Source organism: Vipera berus (genome assembly GCF_964194415.1).
Source record: "Vipera berus genome assembly, chromosome: 7".
In the NCBI taxonomy this organism is placed as follows: domain Eukaryota; kingdom Metazoa; phylum Chordata; class Lepidosauria; order Squamata; family Viperidae; genus Vipera; species Vipera berus.
The window spans coordinates 29,685,766-29,710,740 of record NC_138209.1 but is presented as its reverse complement, the minus strand read 5'-3'; the positions used below and the strand labels follow the sequence as shown (position 1 = coordinate 29,710,740).

At 39.4% G+C, this 24,975-nt stretch overlaps 1 protein-coding gene across 1 annotated transcript in view; it reads right to left on the bottom strand.

The window, feature by feature from the left end:
• Positions 1-21,094, bottom strand: part of ZNF827 (zinc finger protein 827) — a 127,899-nt gene extending 106,805 nt beyond the window's left edge. The window contains exon 1 of the mRNA XM_081332652.1: positions 20,867-21,094. Coding sequence (XP_081188778.1) covers positions 20,867-20,909 — 43 coding nt within the window. The 5' untranslated portion in view covers positions 20,910-21,094. The remainder of the gene's footprint in view (positions 1-20,866) is intronic.
• Positions 21,095-24,975: the final 3,881 nt, after the last annotated feature.

The window sequence follows — 24,975 nt, the reverse complement described above, 5'->3', positions numbered from 1 at the left end:
TTAGGCTTACCACTTGCGGCTCTGGCTTTTCAGTCCTGTTTTGAGCATGCACCTGCCAGCTATGCCCCTGCCCCAGCCTGCAGCGCCACTGAGGCTTCCTGAGGCAGTGGGTCTTCCAGCTTCTCCTCCTCTGATGGTTGTCAACATCTCGGGTCTTTGGCTTCCCTCTATTTTGAAAACTGACTTAATGTCAACCATCCCATTTGACACATCCAACCAAAGAAACTTTCAGCTCTTTTAAATTACCAAGAGTATACAGTAGCTGTATTGAATAATCCATCTAGGTACAGCAGAAGCAAAATCAGTTCTGGGAATTTTCCTGTGAAAACCCCATAGGTAAAATCTCTTTTCCCCCTCCGGGCCACCCACAGTTCTTAGTTCACCAATTGGGTTCAGTTCTTTTGTTTTGAGAAAAGACTCAAAACATTTCATAACCTGACTTGGTGTATAGCATCTCAATGGCAACAGAGGGCACTCTTACATTTTGGAGCTTCCCTCCCTCCTTATGAAAGCCCACCCTTGCTGTTTGGCAAACTGTGAGCAAGAGCAGGTGCAGCTATGGAGTTGAGTCAAATTTGACAACATTTATTTGTCAAACTTAATCAGGAAAATAACTTGGGTTAGTTGGTGACTGAACATGAACATATCAATAATATTTTTATATAATTAATATTTTACAGTTATAGAAATGAAGGCATAACTCTCCAAATAGGTTTTTTTAAAATAGAAAGATAATTTTAATCTATTTATTTGTACATTAACAGTACCTATTATAAGAAGACATTACTATATAAGTTGTTTTATCAAAAGTGTTACTTGACAAGATCAAGTCTGAGTTGAAAGTGGATATACAAAGGATAGGCTATGAGATTGACATGGAAAAAGATGTTGCATTGGGCATACAAAAGAAACTGGCTAATGGTATAATTAAAAGTAATATACAGAGTAAAAAGAGTAACCTGTACAATTTTCCTATATTCGATTTACAAAAGAGGCTTGTTTCAATTTTGAAGACTTTCATGACAAGGAAGGGAGAAAGAAAACAAGTCAAAAAGTTTTACAATATTATTTGAATGGACTAAAGATTAAAATTGTTAGCAATAAAAGGAAGGAATATAAAGTGGGTTTATTTGATTATTATTCTAGTAACCCTTAGTGGACTTTTTCTGACACTAGAATTAAAATGACAATGCTTTGTGGATTATAGAAAAGAGATGGAACATGGGAAGAAGAGATCACAGCTAGTAAATGAAGAGATGAAAAATTATTAAAGTTGTTTATACTTGTCATTAAGATAAGTCACTTCTTTATTTTTTTACTATATTCTTTCTTTTCTCTTTTTTTATTTTTCCTGTTTTCATTTTCTGGATCTTCTATTTATTCTTTTCAGTTTGTATTAGTTTGCTTTTGTAATTATAATCTTTAATAATGTTACCATTTTAAAAAGGAGCTTATTGTTAAATATTCTGTAGACAGATTGTGAATTTATTCTCCGAGTGATCAGGAACTCTAAGGAAAAATAAAATAAAACAGGCGCAAAAGGCTGACAAAGTCTAGAGTTACAAAACATTGAAGATGTTGTGAGGGAAAGGATAGTAGCAAATGAAAAGAAGGGATTAAATGGTGGTGGGTGAATGGAACAAATACAAATACAGGTGCTGAACAGAAGCACTTTACACTACAAGAGTTGCCATTCTGCTTAACACAAAAAATACTCATGATATATTGTCCAAATTGAAAGATTTCCAGCTGGTCTTTGTGTTATTGTTTTCATCATCATCTTTTTTCCATGACTGAATAATTTATTATTAAACATGTATTAAGATACCTAGGGACGTGGTGGCTCAGTGGGTTAGGACGCTGAGCTTGTCGATCAGAAGGTCGGCAGTTTGACGGGTCAAATCCCGAGTGCCGCGTAACAGAGTGAGCGTCTGTTACTCGTCCCAGCTTCTGCCAACCTAGCAGTTCGAAAGCACATAAAAATGCAAGTAGAAAAATAGGGACCACTACGGCGGGAAGGTAACAGCGTTCCGTGCGCCTTTGGCATCTAATCATGCCAGCCACATGACCACGGAGACGTCCTCGGACAAGCGCTGGCTCTTCGGCTTTGAAACGGAGATGAGCACCGGCCCCTAGAGTCGGAAACGACTAGCACGAATGTGCGGGGGAACCTTTACCTTTAAGATACCTACCTTTCATTGAAGTAAATGCTGAAGTGGCATATTAACAGAGTTCAGAGTTTCCATTTGCTACCACACAAACAGTATCCAGGATATTAAGTGTAATTTGAAAAATCTTCAACCATCACTTGTTGGTAAAAACACAAAACATGGGATGCTATAGTCAGAGTATAACTTAGGAATTTAGTAACTTAACTCCAAGAGTCACTTCCCTGATCCTCCACAATGGCTCTACAATGTTAATGAGTTTTAATATTGCTGACTGAAACCCAGGGAAAAAAGGAAGAAAATATACTGCAACACCACATTATTTATTGTATTACTGATATAGGTATCAATTAGTGAGCTGTACAAGCCAAACATTATTCTGGATATTTCCTTTTTATGCAGTTTACTTGAACTAAAAAAGAAAGGAAATTTTAGGAAAAAAAATCTGCAAAGCAGGAAATATCTAGAAAAATATAACTTTTTAAGGGGCACCTCTGGTATGTCTTGTCATTACAAATCTCTTATCACTCTCTGGCAATGAAACTGGGACTCTCAAATGCTGAGAAGGGTTTTGGTTGTGGATATATCATCAGCTAATGGCAACAACCAAGATTTTCCAAACTTGGTGCCTTAGATATAAGAGACTATAATTTCCGAACTCCTCTTCAGTATTCAAAAATGTGTTGGATGACATCTAGAGGCTGCAATAATATATAAGACATTGTCCATGCACAATGCCAGGTATAAATAAGTGTTCATACTGAATCTGTGTGCATACATCTAGTACGAGATTGAGCACATCCACCAAGAAAAGGCAACCTTTGAAGCTAGAGGCACATTCAGAATGTTGAAGCTATATATGTGCTCTCAAAATGTCACCTAATGTCATAAGATGTTTTATTTTCCAGAAAGCAAACTGGGTTCCTAGGATATTATCTATTATCCCAGTGACAGATTTTGTCTGATAAACCCTCTTGTTTAAAGATACATTGTGTATGCTTGGTATACAAACTCATAAGCAAGCTGAGAACTGAATTTGGGTTGCTGAGTGCACACTTATTTGCATGTGCATTCAACTGCTTAAATCGCTGTGTAAGGATATTGTCTATGATATTCAAATCATAGCAGAAGCCATGCAGAACATCGATGCTGGCTAGACTGTCGATTACTAGGATTTCCTACAGATTGATTTCCTAACACTGAATGAGATTTTATCAGCATTGTATAATTGAGTGGATAACTATAATAACATATAAAATAACATATTGAGCAGCAATACCACTACAAGCAACCAAATGTATTCAATGCATACTGGATATAGTATCCCTGCTTTACACGGTAGTAATTCTTGACTCACAATTGTTCGAAGTTACCACAGCACTGAAAAAAACTGACTAATGATCATTTTTAGCACTTAGGATTGCTGCGGCATCCCCATGGTCATATGACAAAATTCAGACACTTGGCAACTGGCATATATTTATAATGGTCGCAGTGTCCTGGAACCATACGATCACCATTTGCAACCTTCTCACAAGCAAAGTCAATGGGAAGCCAGATTCACTTAACAACCCTGTTACTAACCTAGCAATTGCAGTGATTCACTTAACAACTGTGGCAAGAAAGGTCACAAATTGGAGCAAAACAATAACTATCCTAGGATTGGAGCATTAAATGCATGAGGGAATTGCCCAGGTTCGCCTGGTGCGCCAGTTGCGGCCCTATTTGGACCGAGATGCCCTAGGTATAGTCACTCATGCGCTTGTGACCTCTCGGATTGACTACTGCAATGCTCTCTACATGGGGCTGCCCTTGAGGACCACTCGGAGGCTCCAACTGGTGCAGAATGCGGCCGCGCGAGTGGTGATGGGGGTCTCCCGATACTCCCATATAACACCTCTTCTCCGTGAGCTGCACTGGCTTCCAGTTGCCCTCCGGGTGAGATTCAAGGTGCTGGTGATGACCTATAAAGCCCTAAATGGCATGGGTCCGAATTATTTACGGGAGCACCTTCTGCCGGCGTTAACTTCCCATCGTCCTGTGCGCTCCCACAGAGAGGGCCTCCTCAGGGTGCCGTCGGCCAGGGAATGCCGACTGGCGGCCCCCAGGGGGAGAGCATTCTCTGTGGGCACGCCTGCCCTCTGGAACCAGCTCCCTGTTGAGCTCCGGACGGCTCCCGACCTTCGATCCTTTTGCCGCAACCTGAAAACTTGGTTATTTGAGCTTGCCGGCCTGGACTGAGGGATTGGAATTTTAAATTTTTAGAATGTGATTTATTTGTTGGGGTTAATTTAATTAAATTTATTTTTAACTTTGTATATTGTGTTTTAACTGCCCTGTACACCGCCCCGAGTCCTTCGGGAGAAGGGCGGTATATAAATCCAATAAAATAAATAAATAAATAAATAAATAAATAAATAAATAAATAAATAAATAAATAAATAAATAAATAAATAAATAAATTGGCCTATCTTCTTCATCAATTAGTCTTTATCTGAATTATTTGAAAGCTAATTGAGGTAGAGTTAGTCTTGTGGCAGCAAATTATGTAACTTTCAGTATTAAGTGTTTACTAGTGTCTGCTCTGAATCTCTCATCTTTTCTTTGATCCCAATTCTCATCCAATGAGCATAGAAGAAAAGCTTCTCTATATGTGTTTTCTTGTTCATTTCACCTGCTCTTTTCCACTAGGGAATTACTTTTTGAGCTACAGTGATCAGAAATATATATATTATTTCAAGAGCACAGGTACCCAGATATTTGTTGACAACACTGACAGATTTTTCAACTCTTTTCTGCCATACAGTAATACACTCTAAAATCAGGTACATCCCATCCTTTAGTACTCAAATGGCAAGGCAGGGTAAAACAAAACACACACACACACACACCCCAATTGTTACAATCAGAGATGTGGCACAGAATACTGTTTTCTTTACTCTACTGTGGCGCTATGACACCAATAGCTACAGCTGTCTGATGTCACTGGCTGAGCCTCCCACAGTAAAAAGAAAAAAAAGATAAAAATTCAAATTCAGCTTTAGCATATGTGTACCTTTGAGTAAGCCAGAGAAAATTCAATGGGATTTCCTTTAAAGGTTAGACAGTCACACCTCTCCCACTCTGAAAGCACTAAGTGCTAAATTTATTCTGTAATACTTTTAGGAACAGTAAGACTGCTTCTTTTGTGGCAACAAATAACACGATTAGCCTCTGGAAATTAGAGCTATGTTGTCACAAAAAACGGGCAGGCTTGACACTTAAAATTCTGAATCTTTAATTATTGCTACTGCATTTATATCAGAAAACAGAAAAAAGTTTCACATTCACTTCATATCTGTTGGCAGCTCTCAAGCAGTAACAGGTGACATAAGAAGCAAGATCTCAGAAATAATTTATCGTTGCTTTTAATTGGTTTGAGCCTAATTCTACAAGCTGTAGCATCCACTGTTATATTTAGTAAGCATTGTGCATCTGACTGGCCATTTATAATGCTTTTATGAGCTTCCTCCTGCTCTGTTTATCATTGTACTTTAAATACGGCAGTGTTCCCAAGGGTTCAGTAGCCTTTAGCTTGCAAATACATCTTTTCTATAATATCAAAGCAATCTTGCTTTTAATAATTCCTATGGTTCGGTTACAGTTACATTTTTCTTTATTAGGAATTTTACTTCTAACATGCCTTGCATTATAACATCAATGGGGAAACTCAGAGAAATGTTTGTTTTCCAGCATTCTGTTTCCTTCACCAAAGACAGCTGCATTCTCAGGCCCTGAGAGGATTCTTTGGGGTTAACAAGTAGAGTCAAATAAGAGAGAATAAGGAAACTACCAGTACTCCTAGGCTAATACGATAAAAGAGAACAAGCTGGGTGGAATAGGCATTGCTCACTCCAAGATAGATCCTTTCAAGGCATTGTCACAGCTTCTGACCCATGAAAAAGTCAAAGATTATATAATCAGTGTAGCAAGGTTAAATACAGACCCTTCCTCATTTTTTTCTTGAAAGCAAGGGAAAATTGAGATTTAAGGACATTTCTAGCAATCACCATAAAAATGAGTTTTGTGACCAATTAATTTATTATGAGTAAAAGCTTGACTGGACTACTGTCCATGATTTATTTATCATATTTTTATACCAACCAATTACAAGTGTTGCATTGCCCAATAATGAGACATCAGCGCCTGAGCCTCACTAAATGTATGACCTGGAGACATCTGTATTTCAGAATACTATTTCTCCATAGGACAGTGCCAAAAAGAATCGATAAACACTGCTGGACTTCTAAAATTGCATCAGATACAGCTGATGAAAATAACTTCAGCTACGAATATGAATCTTTAAAACTGCTGCAAGATACTTTGGTATTAGCAGACCGGATTAAAATGGCTTCCCCAGTAGTAAATAAATTTGCAAAATTTGTAATTCCATTAATCTAACTCATCCCATCATCATTTATTGCTTTGCTAATCCCCAGCAAATAGCAAAAGCAAGAGGTTAATTGAGCCCATAGTGGGTTGGGTCCCTGGTTGCTCAGGTCTACAGATTAGTGTTTCCTAGGTGACCTAGAAAAGTAAATTAATACTAGAAAAATATATTCAAAGTGGTTAAACAGATAAGCGAGCATTATAGACTACATCATCTGTTTATGATATAGGGCTTTTTCTTTTGTCAATCAAATGATGCCATTTCATATATCAAATGAAGACAGAGAGAGGGATAGACTTTGTATAGGGAAAAGGTAAAGATTTCCCATCCAGTTATTTCTGACTTTAGATGGTGCTGCTCATCTCCGCTTCTTAGCCAAGGGAGCCAGCGTTGTCCAAAGACATTTCAGGGTCATGTGGGCAGCATGATTATATGCCATGGCGCATGGAACACCGTTACCTTCCCATCAAAGGGGTACCTATTTATCTACTTTCACTTGCATGTTTTCAAACTGCTAGTGAGCAGGAGCTGGAGCAAGTAACGGAAGGTCAACCCATTGTACGGCACTCAGGTCTCAAATTCAGGCTGTCAGCTTTCCAATAGAGAAAAACAAGCTCAGCGTCTTTAACTGCTGAGCCTTGCAGCCCACTTAGGGAAACATAACCAAATGTCAAATCTCCTTGTAGTATTTATTAATTTATAGCCTGTTTTCCCCCAAGAAACTTAGGATAATAGTCATAATGGTATCTAGAGATTAAGAATTTAGTTGGTTTCTTTTCTAGGTGGTCTGATCCAGACTACATTTTCCAGACTAACTGAAAGAAAATTGGAACATAATGTACGTGGTGCAATTCTTGGCTTAAAAACTGCACAGGAAAATGTTTATTAGGAGAAATTATTATGAGGAATAGCTACATACATAGGTCCATATGGTAGATAAATTTTAAGGCCAGTTTGACAAATAAATTTCTCTGCAGATTTTTAAAATTCACAGATAAATGGAGTGAAAATAAGTTATGATTAATACAGACATATACCAACTGATTTGTTTGCCCATAATTGTCTTGCAGCTATCTATTTTATACTTGGAATTCACTTAATTTCCAAACAGTGGAATTGGCCTTGTACCCAGAGAACTTTATGACAAAGTGGAGTTTTGAATGTAAGACTTCTTGTTTTAGTACAAGAATAATAATTAGATGAACAATACTTTACCTAGTAATCAATGGTGTTTTAAAAATACGGTAACTCTTATGCTGTTCTGAGTTGAAAGAATAGCTTATGCCTCAAAATCAGAATGAAATTTATCAAATTATAGATACATAGACACAGTCACTCAGTCACTCACTTTGAGAAATCTTAATGTTTGATTATGCACTGTTATAGTATCATCATACCAGCAACTCACCTTCAACAAATCCCATGGATTTCTAAAGGCCACCTTTTCAATATTTATTATCTACTTCACACAGTAAATTAGAAGCATGTCTAGATGATGTTAAACATGGCTAACATGTAAGCCACAAAAAAGTGCTAGAATAAGAAACATAACTTTTGACTATCTGCTTCTAATAGTTAACTGGTGAAAGTTATACCAGTGATTTAACTTTATTTATTTAAGCTTCTATGTCACTCAACTTCAACAGGAATTAAAAATTTAAAATCCTTTTAATCTCAGAAGAGGCTACTATCTACTCTAGTATACTTTAATTTTACATTTATGTTTACATAAAGTTTATATTTCTTCTTTCACCCATCCTTCAGATTCTCAGAACTGCATGAAAGAAAAAGAATCAATTTTGATGTCTCTATACCACACAAAGTAGGCTTAAAGTTAGTGGAAACAGAATCATAACGGAACCCTTTCTTGCTTTGGCCTACATACACCTCACAAAAACTGGCATTAATCTTGTGTTTTCCATCAAATTTTTGTGGGGCAGCAAACATAAGTATTATATTGGAGGCAAGAACTCTTTTAAAATGTTTTGCTTAAAAAAGAAAACAAAAAGGATCTTAAGGTTTAGAATAAGAAATGCAAATAATCAATGAAAAAGCACATATACAAAGACACAAAATACTTTTAGGGCATAAATAAAAGAACAATAAACATAAAATTAACATTAAAAATGCTTAATACACTCTAAGAAGAAAATGAAACAAGGGGACTAGGGATCTACTGAATGACAAGGCATTGAACTTATGCTATAGAGTAGACATCCCCAAGTCCACACGCAATAAATACGGAGTGTAAGGAACTCAAGACACAAAATTTCTGATTCTTACATAAAAGCAAAATTTATCGTTAACAAAGATAACTTATTTAACTTATTCCTGATAATTAGAAAACAGTCTATAAAATATCATTTTTTTAAAAAGTGAGTGGAAGGCTAGAGGAAAGTAAAGGTCACTTCACTTAACATTATTAGTTGTTTTATGAGTTATCCAAAAGCAATTGTAGTCAGGTGACATCTAAGTCAAAATAATAAATTAATTAAATAAATAAAAAAGTAGCAAAAAGTATTATTAAAGAAAGAAAATCACCCAACTTAGAGAATAAAAACTCTTAGGAGCAGAGTGGATTTGATTTAAATCATAATTTAAATCACTAGTAAAAAGGCTTGATTTAAATCAACTCAATTTAAATCGTAATTTTTAAAGAGTAGCTATCATCTCTGTCCCGCAGTGGCTCCTCCTCTGACCCGCTGTTGACTCACAGACAGTCCCATTCATTTTAATGGGATGGCTGGTGATGCGGCAGTGACACAACAAGGTGTGGGGCGTAGCGGGCAGCAGGTGAGTGGATGCCCGCTAACAGGCACTGCCATGATGGATCTGAAATGACAGGTGCTCTTTAAATGTAAGGACTCATTCTTGCTGGTAGTTAGAATTTTTAATATTATTATTTGCAAACAAAATCAAGGCTTCCTATTTAGAATAATAAACTGTCAGGTTAGTAAAACAGCGATATCAGAATCGATTTTAGGTTCATAGGTTAATTACACATAGTTGGCGAACTAGTCAAATTCTTTTATTTAATTAAATTTAAGTAAAACATTTAGAGCCTGAAGATGCATTTCTCTTCAAACCATACAGTTTGTAGAGTACATAGATTTGCAAAACAATGGGATAAAAGAATAGTCCTGAACTTTGTTTTATGATTTATCTCAAGGTTACTGTGAAATTGTGTGAATGCATCAGTGCAGTGCATGTTATCTCAGCTTGCAGAGCTTGGATTCATTGAATGAGTTTACCAAAAATGTAAATATTGCAGAATATACAGTCTCATGCTACACAACTAAGCTCATTTCATGCTGAATAAACTAAATTATTAATGTATCTTACATATAAAACTATGTTTAGATAGATTTTACTCCAAAAGCATTTTATTAAAATAAATTTGATAAAAATAAAAAATCCAATTTAAATAAAAAAATCTGATTTAAATCAAAATAATCCATTTTTTAATTTTTTTTAAAAAACATTGATTATTATTCACCCTGCTTGGGAGGCTTCTTATCTCACTAATCTTCAGATTTTTCTAAGAGTGATAGCAAACATATAGACAGAAGTGCTGCAACAAATATAAGACATATAAATTTCAAAAGTATTTGACAAAGTCTGTTATTAAAGTTTCCTAAGCTAACACAACAGCTATGGCATTAAATTATTCTCATGGACTGATAATTTTTAAAAGATCATAAAGAATTAATAGGTACCAATAGATAATAAATTTAACACTGAAAAGATTCTAGCATAACACATTGGCACTACATTTTAGTATAATGTGTATTGCTTCCAAAAAACTCAAATGTATTGAGACATTTCAAAAAACTCAAATGTATTCAGACATTCTGAATCATAGGTAATAGTCTTTAAAAACTAGATTCTAAGAAGCATGGCTCAGCAATAATTTATTTATTTTATTTTATTTTATTAAATTTATATACCGTGCTATTCCCGGAGGACTCAGGGCAGTGTACAGGGAAGATTAAAACAAACATACAAAAAGTAAAATCAGATTAAAACAATTAATTAAAGTCCCCGAAATTTAAAACTAAAGCCTAATAAAAATTAAAACCCCTCAGCCTGGGCCAGATAGCTCAAAAAGCCAAGTTTTCAGGTCCCTGCGGAATGAGCGAAGGTCGGGGGCAGTCCTAAGTTCCATGGGGAGCTGGTTCCATAGGGCCGGCGCGCCCACAGAGAACGCTCTTCCCCTGAGAATAACCCACCGGCATTCCCTAACCGGCGGTATCCTGAGAAGGCCCTCCCTGTGGGAGCGCACAGGACGAAGGGAGCTTGATGCCGGCAGCAGGTGTTCCCTCAGATAACCCGGACCCAAGCCATTTAGGGCTTTATAGGTCATCACCAGCACCTTGAATCTGACCCGAAGGGCAACCGGAAGCCAATGCAGCTCGCGGAGTAGAGGTGTTACATGGGAGTATTGGGAAGCCCCCATCACAACTCGCGCGGCCGCATTCTGCACCAGTTGAAGCCTCCGAGTGGTCCTCAAGGGCAGCCCCATGTAGAGAGCATTGCAGTAGTGTAAATGGGAGGTCACGAGCTTCTAGTTGCCCAATCTAGCCAATAATAATGAAACAGGTTATACAACCATAGCTAACGTTATAATTTAGATTGCTTAGCAAATCGCGTGGCACAAACTGGGTACACTGAAGAACAAAGACATCATTTTTATTTATGTTACATTTACAAATGAAAACATACCTTTATTAATCTTTTATGCTGGAAGGCCTTTGACCTTCCCAAAAGCCCTTAGTGGTAGATCATGCTCCTATTATCTAGTTCTGGGATCTGTTTTAATTCAATTATAGAAATTAATAATAGTTAATTCCAAAGTGACCAGCTCTTCCTAATCCTTCTGTTTTATATCATTTCTTAATCCATCTTCCCATTCTGACATGTAGAGGAAAAAAATATTTTTAAAATTGGGTGATGATTTTGTCATTCATTTAAGAAAACATTCTGATCCCTGTTTCCCTCAGGGGCTCTTATAAAAGTTGTTTATAGAGTCAGTACTTGAACTTTACCTTCATTTGCATCTCTACCATGTCCCAAATGTCACTCAAAGAAAACTCAAGAATCTTACATGGTGAGTAATAGCAGGAAGCACATGAAATGGTCTCTTGCTTTCTAGCCAGGTGCCTTAACCACTAGTTCAAACTGGCTCTCAATGTTTTCATATAAAAATATTGTCTCTCATATTCATTCAAACATGAATTGGATGAAACTCAGAAAGCTTCCTAGATTTGGAAAACACGGAAGAAGAGACAACAGTATTTGTGCAATCTGTATGTGCAAAATTTTGGAAATACAGGGCGACGTTGTTGTTTTATGCCTTCAAGTCAATGTTGAGTCCTGGCAACAATCTGGACCAATCCCTGCATTTTCTTGGCGAGATTTCATAAGTAGTTTGCATTGCCTGCTTCCTAGAGCTGAGAGAGAGTGGCCCAAGGTCATTTGGCTGGCTTCGCTCTCTTCTGGTTTCTAGCTATAAACACCAAACTATAATACCAAAGTGGCTCTATTACTGGCCAATACTGACCAATAAATTTTATCTGTGTCACTAAACATCACAAGACCATGGCTCTGCAACATAGGAATCCTACAGCTTTGTAGCTTTTCTACCAAGAGAAATAACATGTATCTATTTTTCTGAAATTAGTTTACACATCTAATTTAATTTAATTTAATTATGGGACTTATATGCCGCCCTATCTCCCGAAGGACTCAGGGCAGCTAACAACAATAAAAACAATAAATACAAATATTAAAAAAAGATTAAATTTACAAAGCCCCATTATTTACTAAAACCAATAAAATAAAGCAATATTAAAACCCCTGTCTTCAGTCCAGGTCGGCCAGTTGGAAAAGGTATGTCTTTAGGTCGTGACGAAAGGACCGGAGATCTGGGGCCATCTGAAGTTCTCGGGGGAGCTGATTCCAAGGGCAGGTGCTCCAACAGAGAAGGCCCTCCCCCTGGGGGTCGCCAGCCAACATTGTCTGGCCGACGGCACCCTGAGGAGACCCTCTCTGTGTGAGCGCACAGGGCAATGGGAAATCATTCCTGGCAGGAGACGGTCCTGTAAATATGCCAGGCCTAAGCCATGTAGGGCTTTATAGGTAAGAACCAGCACCTTGAACCTCACCCGAAGGGCAACCGGCAACCAATGCAGCCCACGCAGGAGGGGTGTAATATGGGAGTATCGGGATGCTCCCATCACAACCTGCGCGGCTGCATTCTGCACCAGCTGAAGCCTCTGGGTGGTCTTCAAGGGCAGCCCCATGTAGAGTGCGTTGCAGTAATCTATACGGGAGGTGACGAGTGCATGAGTGGCCATACGTAAGGCATGTCGGTCCAGATAGGGGCGCAACTGGCACACCAGGTGAACCTGGGCAAATGCCCCCCTGGCCACGACTCCTATATGATGTTCTAAATCGAGTCGTGCATCCAGGAGGACGCCTAAGTTGCACGCCCTATCAACAGGAGGCAACACCTCTCCCCTCATAACCAAAGATGGTAGATCTTGGACAACGCGAGATGCCGACACATAGAGCCACTCGGTCTTGGCCGGGTTGAGCTGGAGCCTGTTCTTCCCCATCCAGATTCGTACCGCTTCCAGGCAACGGGACATCACGTTGAGGACATCACTGGGTTGGTTCGGATTGCAACCTACTTCAGTCTAGCCCACTTTTAAGATATGTATCCATGATATTTTGTATTTGCTACACTTTAATGTGGGGCTCACTACTCAAATACAGTATGATTGGGCTTGTACATATGAACATAGAAATGAAGAAATATAATTAGTAATATAAATACAATCTAGCATTTCCAACAATGTATTAAAACTGGGAAAATAGTATATAGCATAAATTATTTCTACTGATTATAATTGCTACATACCAAGCTGCTTGCTTACATATACTTCATCATTCTCATTTTTTTCTTGAAAACAAGTTTAAAACTTGTAGTCAATATTTTTAGCTAGCCTGGTATTTTTATTACGCATTGAAAAAAAAGTCAACATAGATTATAAGAGCATTTGCATGGCCCTAATAAGCAATCTGCTGTAAACTGTGAGTCACAAAAGAGATTAGTAGCAAAGTTGTAACATACCACAATCTTGTAATCCTGTACCCATTTTCTGAGAATTAGACCTATCATACTCAGTAGGATTTTTTTTTCTGAATAGATATACATATGAATTAGTTTCTCTTATTAAAGCCCATAAATTTAAAAACCAGAATCCCACTTTCATGGTTCAGCCATTAAACTCCCTGGCCCCCAGGGGGAGGGCGTTCTCTGTGGGCGCACCGGATTTATGGAACCATCTTCCGGTCGAGCTCCGGATGGCGCCTGATCTCCGCTCCTTCCGGCGCGATCTTAAAACCCACCTTTTTGAACAAGCCGGCCTGACCTGATGGAATGGGGTTGGGTGTTATAAATTAACTTAACTTTTAATCTGTACTAATTTATTACGGGCATCGTTGTTTAATTACTTTTAATAATTTTTAATTTTTGTATCTTGTTTTTATTATGTATTGCCCTGTTCACCGCCCTGAGTCCTTTGGGAGAAGGGCGGTATACAAATTAAATTAATAAATAAATAAATAAATAAATAAATAAATAAATAAATAAATAAATAAACAAACAAACTCCACTGTTCTCTTTACTAACATATACATTACTAAGATTTAGAAATAAAAGTTTGATCTTAACTAAAATAACTTGAAAGTTATCTTGTGTGACACTGCTAAAATTGCAAGCAATGATCAATGGATTATTTAGTTTCTTGTTCCTATGAAATTAAGCCTTCCTATTTGCATCTCCACCATCATCTACAGCTGGTAGGATGTATGTCTGCAAACTGTCTCTTCCCTGTTAAGAGGTTAGAAAGCTGTTCCAGGAGAGCTCATACGCTACATCAGGGGTGTCAAACTCAATTTCATTGAGGGCCGCATCAGCATTGTGGTTGCCCTCAGGGGGCCGGGTGGGTGTGGCCAGGGTGGGTGTGGCCTACTGGGTGGGTGTGGCTAGAGTGTGTATGGCCTACTGTGTGGGTGTGGCCAGCTCTACATCATTTGCGTCAAGGGTGCCTATGGGGGCCTGGGCAGGAGTGGGACAGATCTGAGGGTCTCTGGCAGAAGGGGGGTCTCTGGGCCAGGGCCAAGGCAGTGGGGGCCGTTCCCTCACTGTTTCCAGGATGGCTTCACGGGCCGCATGAAACCACTTCGCGGGCCGGATCTGGCCCCCGGGCCTTGTGTTTGACATGTCTGCGCTACATGATCAGAAATGTATTTTGAAAAACTTTTGATTTGTTTTTCTTTGTAGTATGAAACTTCCAAAGTCTCCAAACTTTCAAATTTCACTGGATATACTTAATTCACCTCTTCTATTTGTACCATTTCCTTCTTTTCTGTCCAGCTCCAATTACAGCTTCATTTACACTTTCTAGCACTTGACAATTATTTTCCTAGAGCACCAACGGATAACCTACAACTGTCTGTAGCTTCAAAGAATCCTTTTTGTAACTTTAGCATATTTTTGAGTATGCTGCTGAAATCTGAAAGGACATTTTTCTTCCACTGTGAAGAATGAGCTAATATAGCTCTTAAAATAGAATTAAACACAATATAAAGAACTCACCTGAAACTTAGAAAACATTCACCCTTCCCATTGTGTCATTGCCCCAAACACGGTGGCCTGCAGAGCCCCAAAAGATTGCAGACTCCTCAGCAATCTAAAGGCTGCTCTTCCATCCCTACAATGACCTATTGCACACATACATTACTTCCATCCCTATTTTACTGAAGCAGAATCTAGCAGATATCTGCAACCCCATCATTCCTCAGTGACTTTAAGGGAATAATTTACCTGAGCAAAACTGGGATCTTGTATACAATGGTACTTCAGTACTTGACTGCTTTGAAAATCATCAAACTCAACACATTTTGATGGGAAAACTTTGTCCCATTAATTGTCATTTGGTACTTGACGAGCAAGCTAGAACTTGTCGGTGTCAGTTGCCTCATGACTTGCTACCCTTTCTAGTCAAAACAAGGTGTTACACATTAGTCAGATGGTAACTCTTGCTCTGTGCACATCCCCTTGCGGTCTTAGCTTCTGTGGTCATTTTGTGTATTTGTATGCTTTTTTCTCATCAGTACAGGTAAGGTGAAGTTTTTATTTATTTGGGACCCAGCAACGATTATAAATATGTACCAGTTGCCAAGCATCTCAATTTTGATCACATGATTATGGGGATGCTGCAAAGTTCGTAACACTGTGAAAAAAGGTCATTAAGTCACTTTTTCCAGTGCCATTGTAACTTTGAACAGTCACTAAATGAACTATTGCAAGTCGACACTACCTGTATTTCATTGCTACTCATACCCTATCTGATTCCAAGTACGAAGGAAGATGGTATAATATCAAACTGATTTCTCAACAAGAATAAAATTAGAACAAGGAACCTTTGATTTCCAGTGTTGAAAATAATTTCTGATCATGTGTTGAACTATTGGCAATGCTAGAGGTGTAAAACATATTTTTAGAAATCTAAGTGAGAACTTTTAGCCTCAAGCATATTTTTAATTCCCTATGCATTTCTGCTACCGTTATGAATGAAAACTTGAAAACCTTAGTCCATACCCTCAAAATTAGAAGCAATAATACTAATTTATTCTTCCCTGTTAAAATGGGTGTCAAATATTCCGTGTTTTATATATATATATATATATATATATATATATATATATATATATATATATATATATATATATATATATATATATATATACACACACACATGTTAAGTGTTTGTTAAGTATTTATATAATTATATATAAATTTTATATATAAATTTTATATATAAATTATATATAATTTTTTTTTCGGAGGGACGCGGTGGCTCAGTGGGTTAGGACGCTGAGCTTGTCGATCAGGTTGCCAGTTTGGCGGGTCGAATCCCGAGTGCCGCGTAACAGAGTGAGCGCCTGTTACTCGTCCCAGCTTCTGCCAACCTAGCAGTTTGAAAGCATGTAAAAATGCAAGTAGAAAAATAGGGACCACTACGGTGGGAAGGTAATAGCGTTCCGTGCGCCTTTGGCGTCTAGTCATGCCTGCCACATGACCACGGAGACGTCCTCGGACAAACGCTGGCTCTTCGGCTTTGAAACGGAGATGAGCACCGGCCCCTAGAGTCGGAAACGACTAGCACGCATGTGCAAGGGAGGGAACCTTTACCTTTACCTATATAAATTTTAGGTACAGTTTTGGATGAGACAGTGATAAATTGAAGAAGGTTCAAAGAAAGTCATTAATGGAAACATAAGACATTATAAAATGTTTCTTCATTAAAAATAATAAATAAAATTAAAATATGTAGCTGGAACACAGGCACAAAAGAAAACACTATTCCCTCAAAGCAGTTTGAAGTTGCCCCACAATCTCCCTCAATTCTGCCAAAATACAAAGAACATGCAGAATACTTTCAGCTCTCTCTTGCTAACTTAACAGTAACAAAATCCCCTTCCACATATTTTTTAGTACATGATATGTGGACTGGTTTAGCCAATTGAAATTTTAAAAAATCTGGTTGTTTCAAGGGGAGCCTTCCTGGCTGCAAGGATGCCATTCCTTCTGTTTCTATTTAAGAGCAAATGTGATTTGTAAAATCAGGAGGTTAGCATTTCGGTATTTTTTGCAACCAAGCACTTTTCACAGTAGAACCTGGCTGCTTGCTACTGCAGCTGTAAAACTGCAAATATTTGCAACTTTTCCCAGGTTTACAGAGCTGCAATGAAATTGACAAGAGTTGTACATTTCCCTCTTTTCTTCATAGTACCAGTGATAAGGCTTTCAAGATTTTATTCCAACAAATGCCTGCTTACTAGATCAATTCATTTGATCCCAGGAAGTGAAGTTGCAAAAGAAAAGATGACCTTTGCTCTGACTGTCCATCTATATATCTATCTAAACAGCATATTATAATGTTCTTTAATCCTATAATAGATTACTGTCATTTTTATAAATTTTATGCTATATACAAACCTTTTTTCTCAAGACATATATTTAGATCAAACTTTTCCTCATGTATTTATCTCAACTTTTCAACAAATGAATTAAAGTCCAGCATATTCATACGGTGGCATTTTATTTCTATCACTATCACAACTTTTCTGAAATGCAATATTGGAAAAAATAATCTATTAAACACCCAAATGTTTAGTTATATTTGCTCACAAATAAAGTCAAAACTACTCTCACATGTTTAAACACAGCTAGCATTAGACTTGCTTTTTAATTTCTCTTTTTTAAAAGCAGTCATTGATTAATATATACATTAAGTTTAAAACACATCTGTTCAAAAATAATTTTTTTCAACTTCAGTGTGGCTAGTTCTTTGAGAAGTTCAACTTATCACTTAAAATGAGCTGTAGAATACTTAGGTTCCTTTCAAAGGACACTTTTATTTAAATTTCCCACTGAAAACAAATGTTTCACACAAAAACACACAAACAAATTCTCATGTTTTATGGAAGTCTTAATAACAAATTAACATTTTTATTTTCTAAAATTAATTGATGATAAAAGTAGAACAAAGGCAAGCTCTCATTTCATTAGAAATGGGGCTAAAATACAACCTTTTTCCTTCTGAGGCATACATATCTTAAAATCATTACAATGTATTAAAAACTTAAGTATCAAAGCTGGAGAAACATGAAACATTTTTAAAACTGGGCTTTTCACAGTCTACTTTCCCAAAGGCCACAGTGCACCTTGTAGTTTAAATACTGTTCACTTCTCTACAAGCAAAACTTGCAATTCTGGGGAGGGAGGTAAAGTTAAAATTCAGATACACACAAAATAGCAAAACCAGAAACTGCCTGTTTGCAGGACAAATCCTTCCTAAGTGAGCTAAAATGGAGACAGAACTTCATTTCTGCCCTGCAGAAACAGACAGAAAGGGCAGCAGAGCCAGGGCCAGGTCAAGGTCACTAGCGGGGCAGTTTGCAGCTGCTTGCATTGCTCTCTTCAACAGCAAAGCACAACAGGCCTTCCAAACTCTACGCCCAGAGTTTCTGCGCGCGCGCGCGCGCGCGCACACACACACACACACACACAAGTTAAAAACAAAACAACTTTATATTTCAAATTCTCATTTGCTCATATGTTGGCTTATGTGGTATTTCATAACTCGGCACTTTTAAAATACAAACGTTTTTTTTCCTCTCTCTCTCTAGATTCTTGCAAAGCATCACTATCATCTTCCCCCCCCCCCCTTACTGGAGACTAGGGTAGTAGAACAGCAAAGCAGTCCCTCGCGGGTTCAGGAAACTCACTTATGCAAGCTTCCTGAATTCGGTTTTCATAGGAGCACGACTCTCGGCCTTTTAAACTATAAATATACCCCTTTCAAAACCGTGAGGCCGACAGCAGGGCGGCGGGGCGTGAGTGTGGAATCAAACCGTGTGCTGGGAGGGGTCAAACAGGAAGCCCTTCGGCCCCGACTTTACGCGGCAAGGAAAAGGAAGGCTGTGCGCGCGCGCTCCAAGTGCCAAGCCTGTGCCCGGCCTTTCCCTACCTCAGCCCCGGATCATGTGTGCCAGGCTGATCATGTATTCTGGGCGGCGGGAGGGCAGGAGAGAGGAAGGGTGCCTAGGAGCGTAGTAGGACAGAGCGGCGGGGGGGGGGGAAGTGGGAGGGGGCGTCTTGGTAATCTGGGGAATCTTTCCCTCTACAAACTCTCGCTAATTATATATATATATATATGAACCAGTCAGTAATCGATCGCATCTTCCCCTGCGACAAGGGCACGGTCGCTCTCCCTCCCACGCACACAAGCACCCTTCTCAGCAGCCACCCGCCACAGTCTTCGCTTTCCCTTCCTCTACGCTCCCCCTCCCGGGTGAACTTCAGGTGACCGACCGTGGCTTTGACACATAAGCAGTTCAGCCTGCCGACAACGAACCTCGGGGCGCAGCCAGGGAGGGGCCAAGCGAGGCTGCACAGAACGTCGGTGCGGAGGCAGGGAGGGGAAGAAAAAAAATGACCCCTCAAAATTCACCCCCCCCCCGCCTTCATTCTTCTTTTCTTTGGAGACCAACCAGAAGGAGCCTCCAGTCGCTTTAAAGGTCTTTTAAAACGTGTATCTTATTCGTCCGAAGATATTTCCCTCTTCCTCTCCGCAAAGAATGCCCGATCGCTTCTCCATTCCAGAGAGAAGCAGAAGAAAAAGTTAACTGTTTTGCGAAGAATTGAGGAGGAGGAGGAGGAGGAGGAGGACGGGGGGGGGGAGAAACTGCGGTGTGGTGTGTGCTTTGCCCGCACCAGGTGGGGGAAGTGGGGGGTGATCCGCGCTCTCAGTCCTTCCTGCCTTCTGCTGGTCTGGTCTGGGGCAGAGGCGCGTAAACCTTTGGCTCGCTGAGGCTGCATCTGACCCTTCATTTTATTGCAGCGAGGAGGCGAAGCAGACTCCAGCTCGCCTGCCACCGCCGCTGCTATGCCGCCGCCTCCGCCACCCCCTCTGCTCTGCAGGGACCTCGCATGCCACGATCTCCCTCTCGCCCTCCCCGCACCTCTCGGCGGCGGCGAAGCGGCAGACCCGGAGTCCCCTGTGTCCCTCTATCTATCCTATCCCACCACCACCCCCCACCCGGCCGCTGCCTCGCCCTCCCCGCTGCTCTTCGCCTTCTCCCGCCTCTTCCCCGGCTCCGAGGCCGACCAGCCCAGCCGCAACCTTTAGCCGGAGACGGACCTCGCAGCCGATTCCGCACAAGACGCCAGAAACCCTTTCCAACTGCGACTCCCCACCCCAATAAAAAAAGACCCCCTTCAGACTAAAAAAAAGAGAAAGCCGCCCGTACACGCACACAAATGCACAATCAAAAGAAAGGGGAGGGGAAAGAGAAGAGCGAAGAAAGAGAGGAGGGAAAGACACACACACACACGCTCTCCCTCTCGCGCTCACACAGACGCACTCAGACACAGAGACGGAGAGGGAGAGAGGAGAGAAAAAAATTAAAAGGGCACAAGGCTGTTCATCACCAACATGGCTGCCTTAGCTCAGACCTAAAAGAGGCATAACCCGGGTGCTGTCTTTGTCAGTTTCACCTCCGTAACCCTAAACTAATGCACAAAACAACGGAGGAGGCTGCAGAGGGGGGAGGTCGGAGACAAGGCAGAGAAGGAAAAGGGGAAGATAGGGGGGGGGGGACACAGAAGGGAGAAAAAAAAAGGAGCACTTACGTGAAGAGAGGCGCTTGGGTTGCTCCTGCTTCCTCCTGGGCATTTTCCCCCCTTTTCACATTCTTCTCCTTGGTTTAATGGGAGACCAAAGGGGAAAAAAAAATCCCAAAGAGGGACAGAGGCAGGCACAAAGCGGGGGCAAGGGAAGCTGCCCGACAGAGGTTGCTTTCCTTCTCGTGGGCAAGTGGGGGGGGGAGGCGGTTAGAAAGCCGCTTTTCCTGGAGCCAAGGAGAAGGGATTCCCCGCTCCCCTTTTCCTTGCCCTCTCCCCCCCTTTTTCCCCCCTTTCTCTGCCCCCCCCCCGGTCGTGCACCTGGTTTGTCCCCGGTCGCAATATTCCTCAATGGAAATGGATCTAATGGACGAGGGAGAGTGTGTGCTCATATGCGGTGTCAATAAGGAGGGCTGGTGCGGCGGTGTCTATGGCTGCTCCCTGTGTGTCTCCAAGCCCCTAACTAACACTAATGCAGGGATCAAAGGGCAGCGGCGGCGGCGGCAGTGCTCGCAGCTCACACACAGGCTGGGGAGGGAGAAAAGGAGAGAGAGGAAGAGAGAGAGAGAGGAGACGAGACACACAGGCACACAAGGCAGAGCGAAGAAGGAAGGTGCCCCCAGGCTCTTAGGCTGTACTTTACACACCGAACTGCGAGCGCTCTTCCTCGCGAGGTTCAAGGGGGGACAAAGGCGGTCGCCGCCAGGATGCGCCCCCATTTTTTTTCCTCTTAGAATCGTTGGGGGGGGAAGGAATGGGAGGGGGAGTCCCACGTCGATTGCAAAATAAAATGGGTCTGAGAAATATTATAAAGGTCAAGTCGGTGCGATAATATTTTGGGCGTGGAGCAAGGAAGGTGGTCACATAACTAAACTGAATTGCGCCAAGTATGTATGCAAATAAGAGTCCTCTTTAATAAATCAAAAGCGTCGGGGGAGGCAAGCATAAGAACATTAACCTTTTAATTTCTTGATGTAAAGAATGGAAGTGGAGGGGGTGGAGTAAGATTAGGTCAGCCTTAATAATTGATTCTGGAGTACACTCACATTGACTTCTGAGCTTATAGTTTATTTCTGCATAAATGCGGGTTTCGAAAAAAGCCTTACTGAAACCTTCCCACTGAATAGCAGGAAGCCGGGATTGCAGTTATTAACTCATACGGGGCTTTCATACGCCGTACAAAACCATACATTTTTCTATCAGGACAAACATGAAGGGAGGATGGGTGCGGGTGGAGGAATGGAGAAAGGGTTGAGTCCCCCAGAAAGTACTGGAAAAGATAAGTGCTCTTTTTGTGTTCAATTTCCAGTCATTTGGACTGAGATTCATGCTGAGGTAGTTGATGATTTCAACTCTAAAACTTGTTAACACAATGGAAGTGAAATGATTGAAGGCACAGTTGCTTCTCAGAACCCTCACTAACTTTGAACTTGGTACCTGACATAAAGTGAATAATAATGCAGATATTTTTACAAAAACTGTTTCAATGGGCTGCTCACTTTTTGTAATCTTACTCACCACTGCACTATTTCCGAGATATTCTTGCTAGTGGTAGTCATTTCTTTTACAAAAAGAACAATATGGGCAATTTATTCTAAAAAGACTGAACGGTACTTGTAGGTAAGTCCATATTTAGGCCTATATCAATGCCATAATCACCATGAGAGTAAGCAGCAAATACTGTTCAATAAAATTACATTTCTTTGATAGTTTCAAAATTTTATCCTCTCACCTTTTCTTTTGTTTTTAACTCTTACCTTCTTTTAATTATCATTTTTATATTATACACTATGTAGAACTTTAGATATATATGTAGGTGGTAGTCAAGGGCAGGACTAAAATTTACATACCTACCACATACAAGAGAAGCCAAGCCAAGCTTGATTTTTAACTTCATTGGTGGCTCATCATATATGACCCTCTGAACACAGGTTTCCTGCTTCATATTCCTATGAAGAAATGTCATTTGAGTAGAACAAGTATGTTTTCAAAGGTGATTCTAGTTCATTTAAATTAGGAATGGAAAAATTGTAGGAACGTGTGCATTTCAAAGAACAACAAATATTAATAACCCTTTCTATCATATATTGCAAATATAAAACTTTCTATGCCTTTGTGTGAAACTCCAATATAATTCCAGTATGCTTGAGTCAGAGATTGTGTATAGTTTTGTTTCCACTAAATTCATATCTCTTGAGTAAATGTTTCCACATTATTCTTTTTTAATTATATCAAGTCATTTCTACAAATGAGAAAAGTGGTTAGTTTTCATGCCTGGTATCCTATAGCAAAGTTCAGTATGTTTTTTACATTTTCTCAAAACACACTGAAATCAAATTCAAATAGATAATACCCAAAACAAAACACTTTTATGAAATATTCTTAATAGATTTAGAAACCCATCTTAAAAGTGCTAAAATGTACATTTTGCCTTTTAAACAGTAGAGACTTGTGAATTCAGATAAGTTTACTTTCAGCTAGACATTTTAAAATGTACAGAAGATGATTTGAACTACTACTTTAACTGTGTTAGGTTAGATTACATAACTGGAATTATTTGTGAGTTATTTGGATTGACCTTGCAATAAAAGATGGAAATTAACTCAAATAATCAGATGTATATTTATATAAGAACATTCTCACAATTATTTTTAGAGAAACTAAAATGTTACATTCTGGAACTAGTGGATTGTTTTAAGGGAGCTGATGCCCTTGAATAATAGGATTTCACTACAGTAAACTGTTCCTACCATGGTCATAATCAACAATTGATATAAAATATATACATATATTTTTATTTACATTAATGGGCTATCACAGTTCATAATGTCCAACTTGAAATAAATATAAACAAGTTCATTTGTTTCAGAATTTATATACTATAGGACAAAAATAAGGCAGTTTACATCAAAAGATAACAAAAGGCAATATTAGAGAATTATCATACATCAATAAAGTACAAAATATTAAAATATTTTCAATAATTAGAAGCGGCCTATTAAAAAATAGCAAAGAGCACAAATATTTTCTATTTATTTGTTAGACTTGTGTGCTTCCCATTTCACTTAGAGGTGACTTATTATTAATTAAACATGGTTTTAAATCAAGTCTTACACACTTTAATAGAAAAGAAATTTCACATACATGGCATGGCTACTGAAAGATCCTATTTCAAGACACCCTAGTGTAATAAACAGTGAAGTGAGGTTACAAATTGGTGAAATCTGGGCAGATTACAATGGAAAGCTTTAATTTTTAATTTCCAGTATTTATATTCTATCAAATTATAATCTAGGTGATTCACATTAAAACATGTTTCAAATCTTCTGAATATTTTGATTTTTACAGTACAATTAATTTTAACTTCTAAATTAACACTAAAACCAACACAGGATTAAAATGGCCACTTGCCAAATGCAAGACCCTTCATTTTCAAAAGCTTGTTGAGAAAAGCAAACTAGTTTGCCTAAATATGTGTGGGGACCATCAGGGGATGGGGAAGGGGAAGGGGGTGGTAGAAGCATATTCTAGAGGTCCTTGTCAGTCACAAAGAAACTGTTTTGGGGGGCCAGCTTCTTCCCTCCTTTTCCAGACCAGGGATACCCTCAGCATCTAGAACAGGGGTAGGCAACCTCGGTTCTTTTATGACTCATGGACTTCAACTCCCAGAATTCCTGAGCCAGCTGGCTCAGGAATTCTGGGAGTTGAAGTCCATGAGTCATAAAAGAGCTGAGGTTGCCTACCCCTGATCTAGAACAAATAATCCCATTGATACCCTGGTTCAAGCCTTTCTCAGAATTATAGGTTACTATCAGCACTCTGAACTCTAATCAGGAACACATGGAAAGCCAACAGAGTTCTCAAATTATGAATTTTAATTAGTTAAATTAAGGTCAGTTAGCTGTCAACTACAAATATGTTGACTGCAACTTTCTGCACTGACAAAATTTTCCAGTTACAATAATCTTTAAGAGCAGCAGCCCCAATACATTGCAGTCTAGAGGTAATAATGGCCTTAATATTGCCACAGGTCCTGTTCCAAAAGGGGCCACCATAAACACATTAATCATAGCTAGGAAAAGCCACCACTGTCTAGGTCTACCACCTGTTGATCCAAT